Source organism: Solanum lycopersicum, chromosome 1 (genome assembly GCF_036512215.1).
Source record: "Solanum lycopersicum chromosome 1, SLM_r2.1".
NCBI lineage: Eukaryota > Viridiplantae > Streptophyta > Magnoliopsida > Solanales > Solanaceae > Solanum > Solanum lycopersicum.
In genome coordinates this window covers 387962-402854 of record NC_090800.1, presented here as the reverse complement: position 1 = coordinate 402854, position 14893 = coordinate 387962, and the positions used below count along the sequence as shown (strand labels likewise).

Below are 14893 nucleotides of genomic sequence, written 5' to 3'. Positions count from 1 at the left end.
TATTATAACTATGACCCATAACTTTATTTTTATCGAAAAAATTAAATTTTACTAACTTTTGAATTATGTTATTATCACTACAACAACAAAATCAAAAACTTTATGAAAAAAAGTTTACTATCAAATTTGTACTTAAATCAATTTTTGAAGGGGAATAAGAAGAGCAAACAACACAATTACACGTTATTATATCAATCTACTTTTTATATTACATAAAAAATTAGTCGACTTTTCCCCCATCTCACCTTTTTTGTCCAATAATTTGTAATCATTACAAAAATTGAAGGAATCATAGTACACTAGGATGATGGCAATAGTTTGATGTTATTTTTAGATTCATAGTCAACCTTTCAAAATCCATTGAATTATTGTTTGTTGAAGCAAATAATGGAGTTGTTAGTAGAAACGAGGCCGTTTAGAATAGTAGAAGAATCAATTTCAGCTGAAAGTTCAGATCCTACAAATGCTGTCATATTTGTTGGAATCAGTTTGTTATTGGGAATCGGTTGTAGACATTTGTTGAGGGGTACTAGAGTACCTTACTCTGTTGCTTTGCTTGTTCTTGGTATTGGACTTGGGGCTTTAGGTTTGTCAACTTTTATTTTTTTTTCTCTCTCTCTGTTATTATAATATTAGTACTGTGCTTGTGCTTGTATAGAATGGTGCTCTTGATTGAGTTTCTTTACAAATATTAGTAAAGATTTAGTTTTTCTACACCCTTTAAGCTCACCAGTCTTACTTAACTTGAAATTTTTGAGTTTTTGAAGTTGTGGTTTTTGGAACTTGAAGTTATTTTTGGGGAAAAAATAATTGAAGTTTTATGACAAAAAATCTAAACACTGGTTGGACATAGTTTTTGGGAACTGGAAACTATTTGAAGATCAAAATCTGATCAAGTGCATGGTCAAATAGATATCTGGAGATTCAAAAATTTACTCCCAAAATCTATGGCCAAATGCTATTATGCTACCAGCTCGAGATGGAAATGACACTTATCTTATTGATCTGTCTAACATATAAAATTATGCACCTTTGCTTTAGGTGCCAACAAACCTGTGAAGTAAAAAAAACTTACATTTTAGAGTTGGTTGAACTACTAATCAGTCTCTCACATGATGTATTTGAATGCTGATATTGATATATACATAATAAATTAACCCGCAGAGTATGGAACACATCATGGGTTGGGAAGAATTGGCGATGGTATCCGTATCTGTAAGTTCAATTGTTTATCTTTCTTCATTAAGTATCCATTAAGTTCAAATCAAGTTTCCCTCTCTCCAATATCAACTAGAAACTCCGTTCACCCAGTATACCACCAGTCAGTTGCTCTGCTCTCAAATGTCTGTTCGTGGTAACCATATTTGGTATCTGCACAGGGGCAAACATTGATCCTGATCTTTTATTGGCGGTTTTCCTTCCTGCTCTTCTTTTCGAGAGTGCTTTCTCAATGGAAATTCACCAGATAAAGGTACATCATCACTAGCCTTCCTCTTTTCTATTACTCGTAGAATGCTGATACTATGGAGAGCTCCAAGTGAGGATTTTTCTCTTCCATGTATGTACATTTGTATGTTGTTATGCTCGTGCACTTTCAACGTCTACCTTCTTGCTTGCATTATTTGTTTCATTCATAGGAAGAGATTTGGTCTATGTCTTCAGATTCACTGCACACAAGTAGCATCTATTACGTGAAGATTATGGCTTCCTCACTTGTTTGATTTGAAGTGCCACGATGCTTCACACATGTAACTGGAGTCTGTTTTGGGGCTTATAGAAGCTCGTGCAAAGAAGATTTATAGGATGATTTCTTTTTTCTGGAGGTTGGCTTGTGTGAGACAGCCACTGTATAAAGTTGCTCATATGAAGCCTGCTTTTAATGGTGTGTTGATCTTCCATAGGTGCTTCCATGAGAAACCATTCTGGCTCTACCCTGATGAAACTAACCATTCTGTCTCTCCCCTGACGAAACTAAGGACAGATAACAAGATTTGATTGTGAAAGCCCCCTTTTCACCTACTTTCCAGCACAAGTAATCTGGTTTATTAGATAAATGACTGTACTTGTCCAGCTTCTCTATTGATTCCGTGATGCTGCCCGTCCGTCAATCTGTTAGAATTCTTCTAAGCTTTTCTTCCCATCAATTTCTGATCATGCATTGAGCTTCTGTATCTCCAGTATTCTGCATCAGGTGCAACAAATCTTGAAGTTCATCTCATAGGGGGGTTGTGCCTAACCATGCATCTTGTCACAAAACTGTATTTTCCTCCGTAGCCTTAGCTGGATGCTGTAACAAAAAAAAAAAAGAGTTCTTCCAAAAGCTCCGTTATGTAAGTCTATAAGCAAACTCCAGAAGAAGAGGTGGCTGAGTTAGAACACTAGCAGAAGGAGCTCCCAGTCACTAATTATATTATGACATTTGGCTTTACACAATTTACCTTCTGCAACAGTATCTTTCTGTTTTTACATCCTATGATTCATTGAATTTGTCAAGCTGGATTTTCCCTCTATTAGTTAACTAAACCAGTTATTTCTCCTAATGCAGAGGTGTGCAGTACAGATGCTTTTACTTGCTGGGCCTGGCGTGCTTATTTCCACCTTTTTTCTTGGAGCTGCTCTCAAGGTAAACTGAATTTGGATTTTCAAAGTGTTAGATAGCTTCTTCGACGGAGGCATCTGAAATTAGTGACAAATGTAGATTGCTTTTCCTTATAACTGGAGCTGGTCAACATCATTGTTGCTTGGTGGACTTCTAAGCGCTACTGATCCTGTGGCTGTTGTGGCCCTTCTGAAGGAGCTTGGTGCCAGCAAGAAATTGGGTACCATAATTGAAGGAGAGTCCTTGATGAATGATGGGTAATTTCCTCCTAGTAGAAATATGTTGTATGTTGCTTATGTGAAGAGGTGGGAATTTCTGTAATGTCCATAGAGGTAGGAGAGAGGATAAGTTGAATTTCAAGAACTGTATCCTATTTCCTTCCCTTTAACTTTGAAAGTTTTTCCAATAATATTTTGCATAATTATCATCGTCATAACCTCTCTTTTCCCTTCAGGACGGCAATTGTTGTCTATCAGCTACTTTTAAGGATGGTAACTGGTTGGACCTTTAACTGGGGAGCTGTCATCAAATTTCTAGTACAAGTTTCCCTTGGGGCGTATGTATATTTGCATTTTATATTGGTTATCTTCCAGTGGAAAGTTGGCTGTAAGTTCTGTTTCTGTTGTCCAGAGTTGGCTTTGGAATTGCTTTTGGAATAGCTTCTGTTTTATGGCTGGGATTCATTTTCAATGACACGGTGATTGAGATCAGCCTGACACTTGCTGTGAGCTATGTTGCTTACTTCACAGTATGTACCCTTCCAATCTTGCATGCTTAAAAAGCTTTGTCTGCATTTTATTTGTATTGGGATGGGGAACCTTATCTGCTATCTACTATTTGAATTTAATAGAAATGGATATTGGGTCTAACTCAACCCCGAAAGTTAGTACATGAGAGGAGGACTCTACAAGACCATATATGGAAATTGCATCCCATTCGTTCAATCAATGTGTGACTTAACCACATCCTCGAAAGCTGTATGACTATTAAATTCATAATCATATGTGACCATCTTTGTGAAGGAAATAGACAAGGAAAAATAAGTACATCAAAATTATCGGGAAATTAAACAAAAATAACTAAAGTGGATTCCAAGAAATGGCTTTCTCTGAAAATGTATCTGGCATGATAATTCTTGCTGCAAAGAAATTATGCATCCTTGTTTGTGAAGTTATTGAGAATTAGAAGAAAATGGGTCGAAATGGAGCAAAATGCATAGTGGGGATTCATATAGTTGGTGCCAATTAGCTTAGGATGGAAGGATAGATGTTGTTGTTGCAATATATGTTACACAACTTAACTGAACATGTAATTTAAATGCCAAATATTATATTAATAGCAGAAATAAAATAGCGGTTACAAAGTTAATTATATCAATTTTACTTAGCCAGGTGCAAGTCCAGTTTGAGTTTTTGCAATTTCTCAACTGTGCATTCTAATCATGTGGGAGAAAAAGGAAGAAAACAAAGTCTAATGACTGCTTTTACAATGAAACAGGCACAACAAGGGGCTGATGTCTCTGGTGTCTTGACTGTGATGACTTTAGGGATGTAAGTGTTAGTGTTGATCTTTTGATACTCTTTCTACAGCTAGAGAACAACTTATTTTGATATGCCATGCACTAACAGGTTCTACTCAGCTGTAGCTAAAACTGCTTTCAAGGGCGAGAGTCATCAAAGCTTGCATCACTTCTGGTAAATTTTACTAATCTTCTTACAACATTGTAATTGAACAACAGATAAAAAGACTTGCATTCTGGCAGTAGACCTTATGATACACTTATATTCTTCTCATCTTGTTTTGTGTTGAGCACTTCATTACTCCAGAAAATTTTTGTGCAATACCATTTTGAATATCTAATCTGGAATTGGGTAACATTATCTACAACATTGCATTATATATCTGGTAAGATTTATGTCTTACCTTCTGACATCACTACCTGCATGATTGAACATCTGTAAGATGATAGCATGATATGTTCTTTTATGTATGTGTGCAACAGCTTTTGATTTTGGATTTTAATACAAATCTCATTTTGTTTCAGGGAAATGGTTTCCTACATTGCAAATACATTAATTTTTATTTTAAGGTAAGTATTGTATTTAGCTTTTCTTTTATCAACTCTGTTGATTTAGTCGTTATTAATAATAGTTGTTAGCATTTATACTTTTGGAGGTCTTTTGATGGCTATGTTGTTTAGGAGAATTTAGGCTGCCAGCGCCAAATGTTACTTCATTTTAAGTCTTTGATTAGATAAACAATTATTGTAAAATTAGGTCTTGGCCCTAACTCACACCCAAAAGCTAGCTCAAAGGGAGGATGATCGCCTAAGCCTTTAAAGGAACCACCCATTTCATTAACCACCAATGTGGGTCTTTTTTCATTCTTCAACACCCAACCTCAAGCCCAGGGCTGGGCATTTGGTGTGTGGGCAACTTTTTGGTGTACTTGTGTACAACTGATTTTGTGTTGCACTGGGGAGGCACTCCCTTGGTTCCGCTGTTTCAGGACTTTCATCCTTGACCTTTCGAAAAATTAGTACTATTAAGGAGGATTAAGCTTTAGTGGAAGTTATTTTAGGCGCTTGTTTACATCAAAAACCCAGTTGACTATAGTTTTCATCGGAGTAGTACTAATTCTTGTTCTTAAACTTTATCCTGTGAAACAGAAAACCTAATTGCTCATTTTGGTTATCTTTTCTGCAGTGGAGTCGTTATAGCTGAAGGAATTCTTGCTGGTGACAATATTTTCAAAATCTATGGTACTTCTGCTGTAATTGACATTTGTCTTATGAAGACAGAAGTAACATCTTATCTTACTACAGCCAAACCCTATTTATGTTCTTTCTTGTGTTACGTGTAATATCTATTTATTTTCTGTAGATTTTGCCTGCAAGTGATATTTATCAAAATGAATTTGGTACTGATGGCCTTTAACAGATCTCATATACTACTTGAAGTGTCTTCCGACTAAGAGTTAGCGGACATTAAATAAGTGAAGGAGCTGTTGGTGCTACTTGTGAGAAATATGACACGGGAAAGAGTTTATGTGAATGTGTGTAAATAATTGTTTTACATTGAGCCTTATCTTTATCCATACTTCACATATAGTGTATAATACAGATTTTCAGTATGGGACACAAAGTCTAATATATACACTAACCATCTGTACTTCCCCTCAAGCCAGTGCATATCAGTCGCATGTACCAAACATATAACAGATGTGACTAATGCGAAGACCAGTGAGTGGCTTTGTGAAAATATTTGCAAGCTGATCATTTGATTTCACAAATTTGTTAACAATATCTCCTGATAGTATCTATTCTCTGATGAAGTGATAATCAATATCTATGTGTTTAGTCATTTCATAGAACAGTAGATGTGATGCAATATGAAGGGTCGCTGGATTATCACACACAAGTTCCAAGTTCCATCTGAACAATTTCTCCAAATTGCAATTCTGTAAGCAATTGTATTATCCAAACTAGCTACAAGTTGCTATAATCATTGCTTGATCTTATGCTACTGCACTAGATTGAGCAACCACATTCTGTTTCTGCTCTTCCAAAACACCAAATTACTTCCTGCTAAAACACAATATCCAGCCAGAAAAAAAAAGCGCCATGATTGGATTTTATATTTTTTACTTTGCCCAATTTTTGTAGTTTGTGCCTTTCTCTTTTGGCCTCTCTATTTACACGAGTATTATGATTGTTTATATGTATGTGGGGACGGCTAGTTTCTGTTCTATTTCAAATGATAGTCTTCTACACTCAGTTCAACTTCCATTCTAGTTAAACTACATCTCTGCTAAATGCTTTTTAATGTATTTCAGATAATTCGTGGGGCTACCTCATCCTTCTTTATGTGCTTATCCTTGTCTCACGGGCCGTTGTAGTTGGTGTATTGTATCCATTTTTACGATACTTTGGCTATGGTTTGGACTTGAAAGAGGCTTTTATTCTTGTCTGGGGTGGCCTTCGAGGTGCTGTAGCGTTGTCCCTTTCATTGTCAGTCAAGGTAACTATGTGCGGGTGCTTGATCTCTCCAAGCCCTCTCATTCATTCTGCAAAAAATTCTTACCTAAGTGTGCCTTTGTTTATGACACTATTCCTTCCTGGCTGTTTTCAGCGTTCCAGTGATGGCTCCCAATACATCAGTTCTGATACTGGAACTCTGGTAAGTAGAAGAAAAGAAGTGTTAGTGGGAAATGCAACAAGTTTGAAGTTTTCTATACTTAATTATCTTTTAGCTGTACCTTTCTAGTCATACAGGCCTTCTTCTGTTGCAGTTTGTTTTCTTGACTGGTGGGGTTGTATTTTTGACGCTCATCATCAACGGTTCAACCACACAGTTTGCTTTACATTATCTGGGAATGGATAAGCTATCAGCAGCAAAGGTAGAGTTGATTTCGACGTGGTACTATTTTGTCCTTGTTGGAGCTTTAGAGGTGGAAAAATGGTTTTTTTTCCCCAATGGTTTTCGATTTCTTTAAGGGATGTTAATGGAGTAAATGGGTGGTCTAGGAAGACGTTTTTATATCCAACCCATTTTTCAACTACGTAAAATGGGTGACAAATGGAATAAATAACTATTCATCTAACCCCATTTATGCTAGCTCATCTATCATCAGTTAACCATGTTTGCTGCCTGAACTGTTTCTTTATGTGGTTTGCCGTTGATGGCAATCAAATTTGTCAGCTCCTCGGAAATTGGAATATGCCCTGCATAGCAGAATTTGTATCTTTTATGGACCGACTGCTTTTCTCTAACTGACCTAAAAAAACACTACATGATATTGAATTTAAGCAAAAATATGAAAAGAAATCACTTTACCTCCTTATCATAAAAAGAAAAGGATATTACCTTCACATTTCAGAACTGTTCAAAGACCAAATCCTATGATGGCAGGATGAGATGGAAGACCTCTGCCTCTGACATGATAAGGAAATCTATATGCTTGGAAAACAGGGAGGGGGGGCATAATGAATTAAAAGAGAGATGGTATCACTTGGATAACTAAAGTAAGTAGTTCAATTAGTCAATTACTTTTTTAAATGAAACACTAACCTTTCGTGTTGAACAGTAGATGCTTAGATAAGCAAGTAAAGTCCTGTTATTTGTAGCTTTATATTTTAAATCTTCTTCAATAGATTCTATAAATAACATAGTTCATCTCATTGCAGAAGCGCATATTGAACTACACAAAATATGAGATGTTGAATAAAGCTCTGGAAGCATTTGGTGATCTTGGAGATGATGAGGAACTAGGACCTGCTGACTGGCCAACTGTTAAAAGATATATTACTAGCCTAAATGATGTGGAGGGTGAACCAGTGCATCCTCATACCTCATCTGGAAATGATGATAATGTGGACCATATGCATTTAGAAGATATTCGGATCCGCCTGCTAAATGGTGAGAACATTACATTCTCAATTTATAGTTCATCTTGTTTGTGATCTGTTCTGTAACTTCTAGGTCATTTTCCTCAATAATTGCTGTTTCACTTATGCAATCGATCATATGACCACTAACACACCAAATTACCTTCCATCAGTACAGTGTATATGGAGTAGAGCGTCACTCATAGGTGACTCTATGCAGTGTTCATCTGTACAGTAGAAAACCTTATATTTTGTCTATCCTAGTGAAAATTCTTGCTCTTCCATTGATCATGATATTCAAATTTGATTGTTAAAAGTGAAATTATGTTTCCAGGTGTTCAAGCAGCATACTGGGAAATGCTCAATGAGGGCAGGATCCCACAAACTATAGCGAATCTTCTAATGCAATCTGTGGAGGAAGCAAATGACGTAGTATCGCATGAGCCCTTATGTGATTGGAAGGGTTTAAAATCTTATGTTAATATCCCAAATTATTACAAGTTTCTTCAAACAAGTTTTGTCCACCGGAAGCTTGTTACATATTTCACTGTTGAGAGGTTAGAGTCTGCATGCTATATCTGTGCTGGATTTCTCCGGGCGCATAGAACTGCCCGACAGCAACTAAATGAATTTATCGGTAAGTAACTAGTAATGATTTCTATATAGCATCTTTTTGGCACATCCTTTCCAGCGTGTTATGATTCTTTTCGATTATGTTTGACTTCCCCTGCTCATCTTTGGTTGGACCATTTCTTTCTGCCTACAAATTATCAGTGGCGAAGGTTGAATGCTGAGACATTTTAGCTGAACATAACAAAGCCTTTTCCATTGGCCAAAAAGTCTTTTTGCATTTAAAGATTAGATAGTCAGCTTGAATAGTTTAACGACGTCAATTCTTATGGTGGTTTTCCTAACCTTTTTTTGTTGATGAAGACTACTGATTAGGTCTTTGATATGAAATTTCTCAATTGTTCAGTTTGCTCGATAAACAATAATCTGAGGATTGACTTCTTTAGATTGTGACTTCCTACAATTGTGTTGAAGTTGAACTATTGCATTCAAGTGACGCATTCTTCTATATTTTAAGGTGCGTGATGGTCTATAAGGCATAAGGTGAAGATAGTACTAAGAAATGTTGAAAACTATAGATATCTGGCGTGATAGGAGTGAAAAAGCTTCCATCAGGTGGTATCCTTGTGTTTATCTTTATGCTGTTGGTAGTAATGACTGATAAAGGTTGCACATTGGGCTAAAAAGCTACTATTATTACATTTTTTTCTCTTATGTGTTCTCTTCCCAAGAGAAGGGAGAAAAGGAAAATATTTTACCAAGAACCTTTTCTTATGCTACCTAATGAATGCCTCAACTTTAGCACCACTTTTGTGGCTTTTTTGTTTTTATTCTCTTTATGAGGAAGCTTTCTCAGCAGTGAAATCCTTACAGGAGAGAAAAAATAAAGAAAAAGAATGATATGTATTGGAGTTGGAAGTTTCTTATGCAGGCAATGATGATTTCAGGTGAGAGTGAAATTGCTTCCCTTGTTATCAAGGAAAGCGAGGAAGAAGGAGAGGATGCACGGAAGTTTCTGGAAGAAGTCCGTGTCTCATTTCCTCAGGTATACAAAGACAAATCTCTCTCAATGAGCTCAATATTTCCTGCTAGACTGAAACATGTTGAATAAAAATACTAGAGGGTGCAGCCTGGTAGTACAAGAAATTTATGCTACCTGCATTTTTTTGCCAGCTTTCTGCATGCTTGAATCATGGTCATTATATTTTGAAATCAAGAATACAGCTGTCTGGTTTCTGCAACGTATAAATGAACTTTATGTGTTGACAATATCCAGTCTGCTTTTTGAGTAATTTTATTTGGTTATAAAAGAAAGTACATACTCAGGTTCTCCGAGTTGTGAAAACCAGACAAGTTACTTATGCGGTGTTGAATCACTTGATTGATTATGTCCATAATCTTGAGAAGATTGGTATATTGGAGGAAAAAGAGATGGCACATCTTCACGATGCTGTCCAGGTGAGCATTTGATTCTTATCTGCTAGTCCAATTTCATTGCTTTTGTCTTACATCTGATTTCATACATGATGTATTTTGTGCAGACTGATTTGAAAAGGCTTGTAAGAAATCCACCTCTGGTTAAATTTCCGAAAATTCGTGATTTGATTAGTGTCAATCCTTTGTTGGGAGCTCTACCCCCTACGGTGCGTGAGACACTAATTGGTTCAACCAAGGAGATAATGAAGTTACGTGGTGCAACCCTCTATGAAGAGGGATCAAAGGCAACTAGAGTTTGGCTTATTTCAAATGGTGTAGTGAAGGTAATTAGTAATGTAATGGTTATTACAATAATAACTTTTTAGCCAAAAACATCTTTCTGACAATATGATATCGTGTTTGATAGTGGTCAAGTAAGAGCACAAGTAATATTCATCTACTGCATCCAACTTTTTCACATGGGAGTACTCTAGGTTTATATGAAGTGCTGGTGGGAAAGCCTTACATCTGTGACATTATAACGGATTCCGTGGCTCTCTGCTTTTCTGTTGATAATGAGAGGATACTTACTGCTCTCAGATCTGATCCAGCTGTAGAAGATTTCTTTTGGCAGGTATTTTGAATGATTATCATTTTCAACTTTTCTTTTGGCTTCCATACATACATATGTCTATGCTTAACACAGCTTTCTCGTCATTATCAGTATAGTGAGAAATAGCAGAGTTCTTCAACTACTGAAAGAGTATTCTGAGTTAAGACACAAGAGGAGATTTTGGGTCCCTAACATTGACTTTCTTACCATACTGCAAGTTTTTTTTAAAAAAAAGAAAACTTTCTCACCATATTTTGCATGGTTCCTCCGCTATCTTTTAACACAAAAGAAAAGTAAGAACTCAAGTACATCTCAGCAAGGAAGGACTTAATTATACTAAGGTCTAGAATTGCTCCGATTGAGTGAAAGTGTTTCAGAAAAGTTGCCTTTTTTGCTTTACCTATCAGAAGAAAAATATATCACCTTGAATGGTCTTCAACGATACTCCAAGGCTTTGTTGTTTCTGCTGTTTGCATTTCTGTCTCTACAAAATTAAACTGCTTCCCAATATAGAAAGATCCCATCTGAGGGAAGAGTGCCACATTAAATGGAATAGAGGTAGTAACTAGAATATAAGGTTTTTTTGAAGCAGTGACTCACACAAAATATCTTGTTATCTGCAGGAAAGTGCACTTGTGCTTGCCAAAGTCTTGCTTCCTCAAATGTTTGAAACGACAAAAATGCAAGATATGAGAACTCTGGTTGCAGAAAGGTCAACTATGAGCATATACATAAGAGGGGAAAGTTTTGAATTGCCTCACCATTCCATTGGTTTTCTGTTGGAGGGATTTGTTAAATCTCATGGTTCACATGAAGGGCTTCTTTCAGCTCCTGCACCGTTACTGCCTTTGGCATTGGAACAACAAAGCTTCCACAACACAGAAGCATCAGGTTGCTTCTCACCCCTTTAGCTGCAGTATTTCAGTATCCCACTCTTTGTAATTAGGGGACAGCTGAAATATTGGTTATACTAAGTGTTATTAGAAGCGAGAAGCGCAAAAAAGCTCTAAATTCTATCGGCGCTTAAAGTGCAAATAAAGCGCCAGCTTTCATGAAAAAGGGTGCAAAAAGAGAAAGAATACAAATATATTTATTTTAGACCAAGACTAATAATTGTAAGTACAAACAACAAATATATGGACAGGAAACTGAAAAAAGATAACGGTGAAGTGATATATCAATTGTGCAGTGTTGCTTGCCTCTTCAGGAAATGCTCGTTGCCTCTTCAGGAAAGACCTTGATGACGATACTAACACCGCACATTAAGCGAGGAAAAACACTCTTAACATGTTTGAGCCTCGCTTCAGGACTTAAGTGCGCCTTTGACAACACCTGTTTATACTACCTCCCATATGGTCTTTGATTATAAACTTACACGACTGTTAAAAACAAAAAAATTTGTGGTATGCTGACAATTTTATTCTCTCTTAAGGTTGGCATATATTCAATTAATATTTTTTGCTTCAGAAATTGATAGTACTTGCAACTTCGATTATTTGCATAAATCCTCTCTGATCTATAGCCTCATCTCAGATAATTCTGATTAATTTGTATTTATTTATTTTTTTGGTTCAATATTAGGTGTCCATGCTGCTAGTTTTTCTCATCAACCTTCTCAGTATCAAGTTGAGACAAGGGCAAGGGTGATTATGTTTGATATTGCGGGATTTCTATCAGGCAGGGGTCTCCAGAGAAGATCATCTTCGCTATTATCTCACTCAATTGATCATCCCTCAAGGTCTTTTAGTAGAGAGCTTGGTGGTTTAATGAGCTGGCCAGAAAATACTTATAAGGCTATGCAACATAGACAGGATGTGGAACGAACTGGTCAACAGGAAACCAATATGTCTACCCGCGCAATGCAGCTAAACATCTTCGGAAGCATGGTTAGTAGGAAAATTTATTTCACAATTTCTTTGGCCCATAACAAAGTTTACTTAAATGTTAGGCTTTGGGGAATAGAGCAACTGCTCAAAACAGTGTGTCGATTAGGCCGGAATTCTATTTACTGTTTGACGGAGCATGCCATGTCCTTGTACCTTTTTGGTTTTGGAGCTAACGAGTTTGTGTTTGATAGACAACATTTTTGATAACATAAATATAAAATGTTCATCTATAGTGGAAGTGTTAAAATGAAAACTCGTGCCAAGTTTAAGGGTCTGTTTATGTGTTTAGTCATTATGATTTCTCCTACTCACTCACATCTATCCCATTCCTCCACCCACCCCTTCACTCACATCTATCCCGTTCTTGTCTTATTCATCATCGAGTTGAAATCACCAGTTTTCGATATTGGCTTACTTGCTCTTTTTTGGTTATTAGATAAGCGACACAAGAAGTCGTTCGAGAAGTTTTCCTGGAATTAGTGCAGCCAAAACCTCTCACAGTCAGTCATATCCAGAGGTTCGATCAGATGGTGTACAAACACTTGTTTCTGTTAGATCTGAAGGATCTACCACATTGCGAAAGAAGGCTCAAGTGCAAGGAGAGAATAAAGATATGAGTATACAACTTCCAAGCGCACCAATTGAAGAAAGTGACACAAGAGAGTACTCGAGTGATGATTCTGGTGGCGAGGATGAGCACCTCATCAGAATTGATTCGGGAAGACCAAGCTTTCCTCAATGGATCGCAGAGGAAGATAAAACATCATAGGCAGACTGAGCCTTTCCACACTGTGATTATGTGAATACTACTATGAACATTGATTTATGTATCGTTTTATGTTTGAATAAAGTAGCATATATTGTTCTAAAACAAGTTCATTTGAATAATGTATTGCGAAAAAGAAGCGCTGCTTTGTATTGAGGAAGTTATGAACTCACTTATATATGATGGTCTCAAATTTTTATTTCCAGAGAAGCTCTTCTACATAGATGTCCAAAATGTATAATGTACAATCTTTCTCTGAAGAAAAAGCCAACATTCTATTGATCCTGTTTAATAAGATTGATAGCTTTTTATTGTGACTAAAAGCTGTAATCTCCTAATTTCTGAACAGCTACTCTCAAGTATATAATTGTCTTGTTTTGTTGAATTATAGTGTTATATACGGTAGTAAAGATGTCAGGTGGAAAAAGAGCAGTAGTAAACAACAAAAAATATGATCACTCAAACAATGAAAACAACATGTCATACTAAGAAGTAGGAGAGTAATAATAATATAATATTGATAAAGGGAACTATTAGACAACACTTGGACTACCTATTATTTTTTTGTTGTTGTTTCTCGCTCGGTATTCATTATCCATATTGGAGTCTGATTAAATCTGAATTCGCATCAAAAAGTCCCATATTGGGGGGTGAAGCCCTTCCTAATAAAGGTGACTCCGTACACAAGCCCGACACCTTTTGGTTAAGGATGAAGAAGTACTTACAACTCCATTAAACTCTTATTGAAACACAACTATCTAATTATCAATTAATATTTTACTTTAATCCTCAATCTTTATATTTTCTATTTAGGGTTTCATCCCCATTCCTTGATAAGTTATAAATATGACATACTCTGTCTAATCATCTCTCCCCAAAATTTCTTCGACCTACCTCTATCTCTCCTAATACAAGCACCCTAAGATCCAAGTATAATGCTTGAGGAGTTGAGGGTGAACAAGATAGAAATATATTGGGCTCAACACTAACGAATCGATGTATACATTAATTTGTTAGAAGTAGTGTTGTTGTATCATCCTTTAGTATAATGCTTGAGGAGTTGAGGGTGAACAAGATAGAGAAAAGTGAGGATTAAATAGTTCAGATATGTAAAAAAAGGAGGTGCATAAATCTGTCAATTAAAAGGTGTGAGAGGTTGGTCGTAGCAATAGTTAGAAGAGGTAGAGATGGACCTACAAAAATTTTAGTGAAGATGATTTAATAGGAGACACACCACTAACTGAGTACTCGTCCTTAGATAGAGAGGTACAACGACAATCAAAAGTTAATATAAATGGTTAGTAGGTAACGAGTATGGTCATTTATTAGGTGGGTGAGATAAGAATGGGGTCCTTTTCTTTTTAGTAATAGTTGTATATAGTATCACATAGTTTCTTATTCATATATATATTTCTATTATCTATTGCTTCATTTTACTTTGAATTTTGATCATATTTTATTGTCATTTTTTCTTCTGACAATCCTTCTATATATATGAATAATTTTTTTAAAAAACCGATGAACTACTGAAAACAACCTATATACTCCACGATGATAGATATAAGCTAGGGTTTGCATATGTCTCATCATCTCTAAATCACACTTGAATTTACACCAGATACATATTTGAATATGTTGTTATATCCCATCCAAGTCC

The 14893-nt window shown here is 36.1% G+C and overlaps 1 protein-coding gene across 1 annotated transcript; it reads left to right on the top strand.

The window, feature by feature from the left end:
* The first annotated feature begins 222 nt into the window (after window positions 1–222).
* On the top strand, window positions 223–13440 carry SOS1 (plasmalemma Na+/H+ antiporter). Its single transcript, NM_001247769.3, has 23 exons — window positions 223–586; window positions 1165–1215; window positions 1380–1471; window positions 2546–2623; window positions 2699–2856; window positions 3054–3155; window positions 3230–3347; window positions 4097–4149; window positions 4228–4293; window positions 4644–4688; window positions 5305–5360; window positions 6434–6618; window positions 6730–6777; window positions 6890–6997; window positions 7785–8016; window positions 8320–8622; window positions 9503–9600; window positions 9882–10013; window positions 10097–10315; window positions 10399–10605; window positions 11208–11475; window positions 12166–12470; window positions 12907–13440. Exons 1-23 carry the CDS (start codon window positions 388–390, stop codon window positions 13237–13239), a joined length of 3456 nt encoding a protein of 1151 aa, NP_001234698.2. The 5' UTR covers window positions 223–387; the 3' UTR covers window positions 13240–13440.
* Window positions 13441–14893: the final 1453 nt, after the last annotated feature.

Coding starts and splice junctions, on each gene's coding strand:
- SOS1 (NM_001247769.3), top strand. CDS start 388: ATGGAGTTGTTAGTAGAAACGAGGCCGTTTAGAATAGTAGAAGAATCA. Junction 2,857..3,053: donor GAGTCCTTGATGAATGATGG/GTAATTTCCTCC, acceptor TTTTCCCTTCAG/GACGGCAATTGTTGTCTATC. Junction 6,619..6,729: donor CCCTTTCATTGTCAGTCAAG/GTAACTATGTGC, acceptor GGCTGTTTTCAG/CGTTCCAGTGATGGCTCCCA.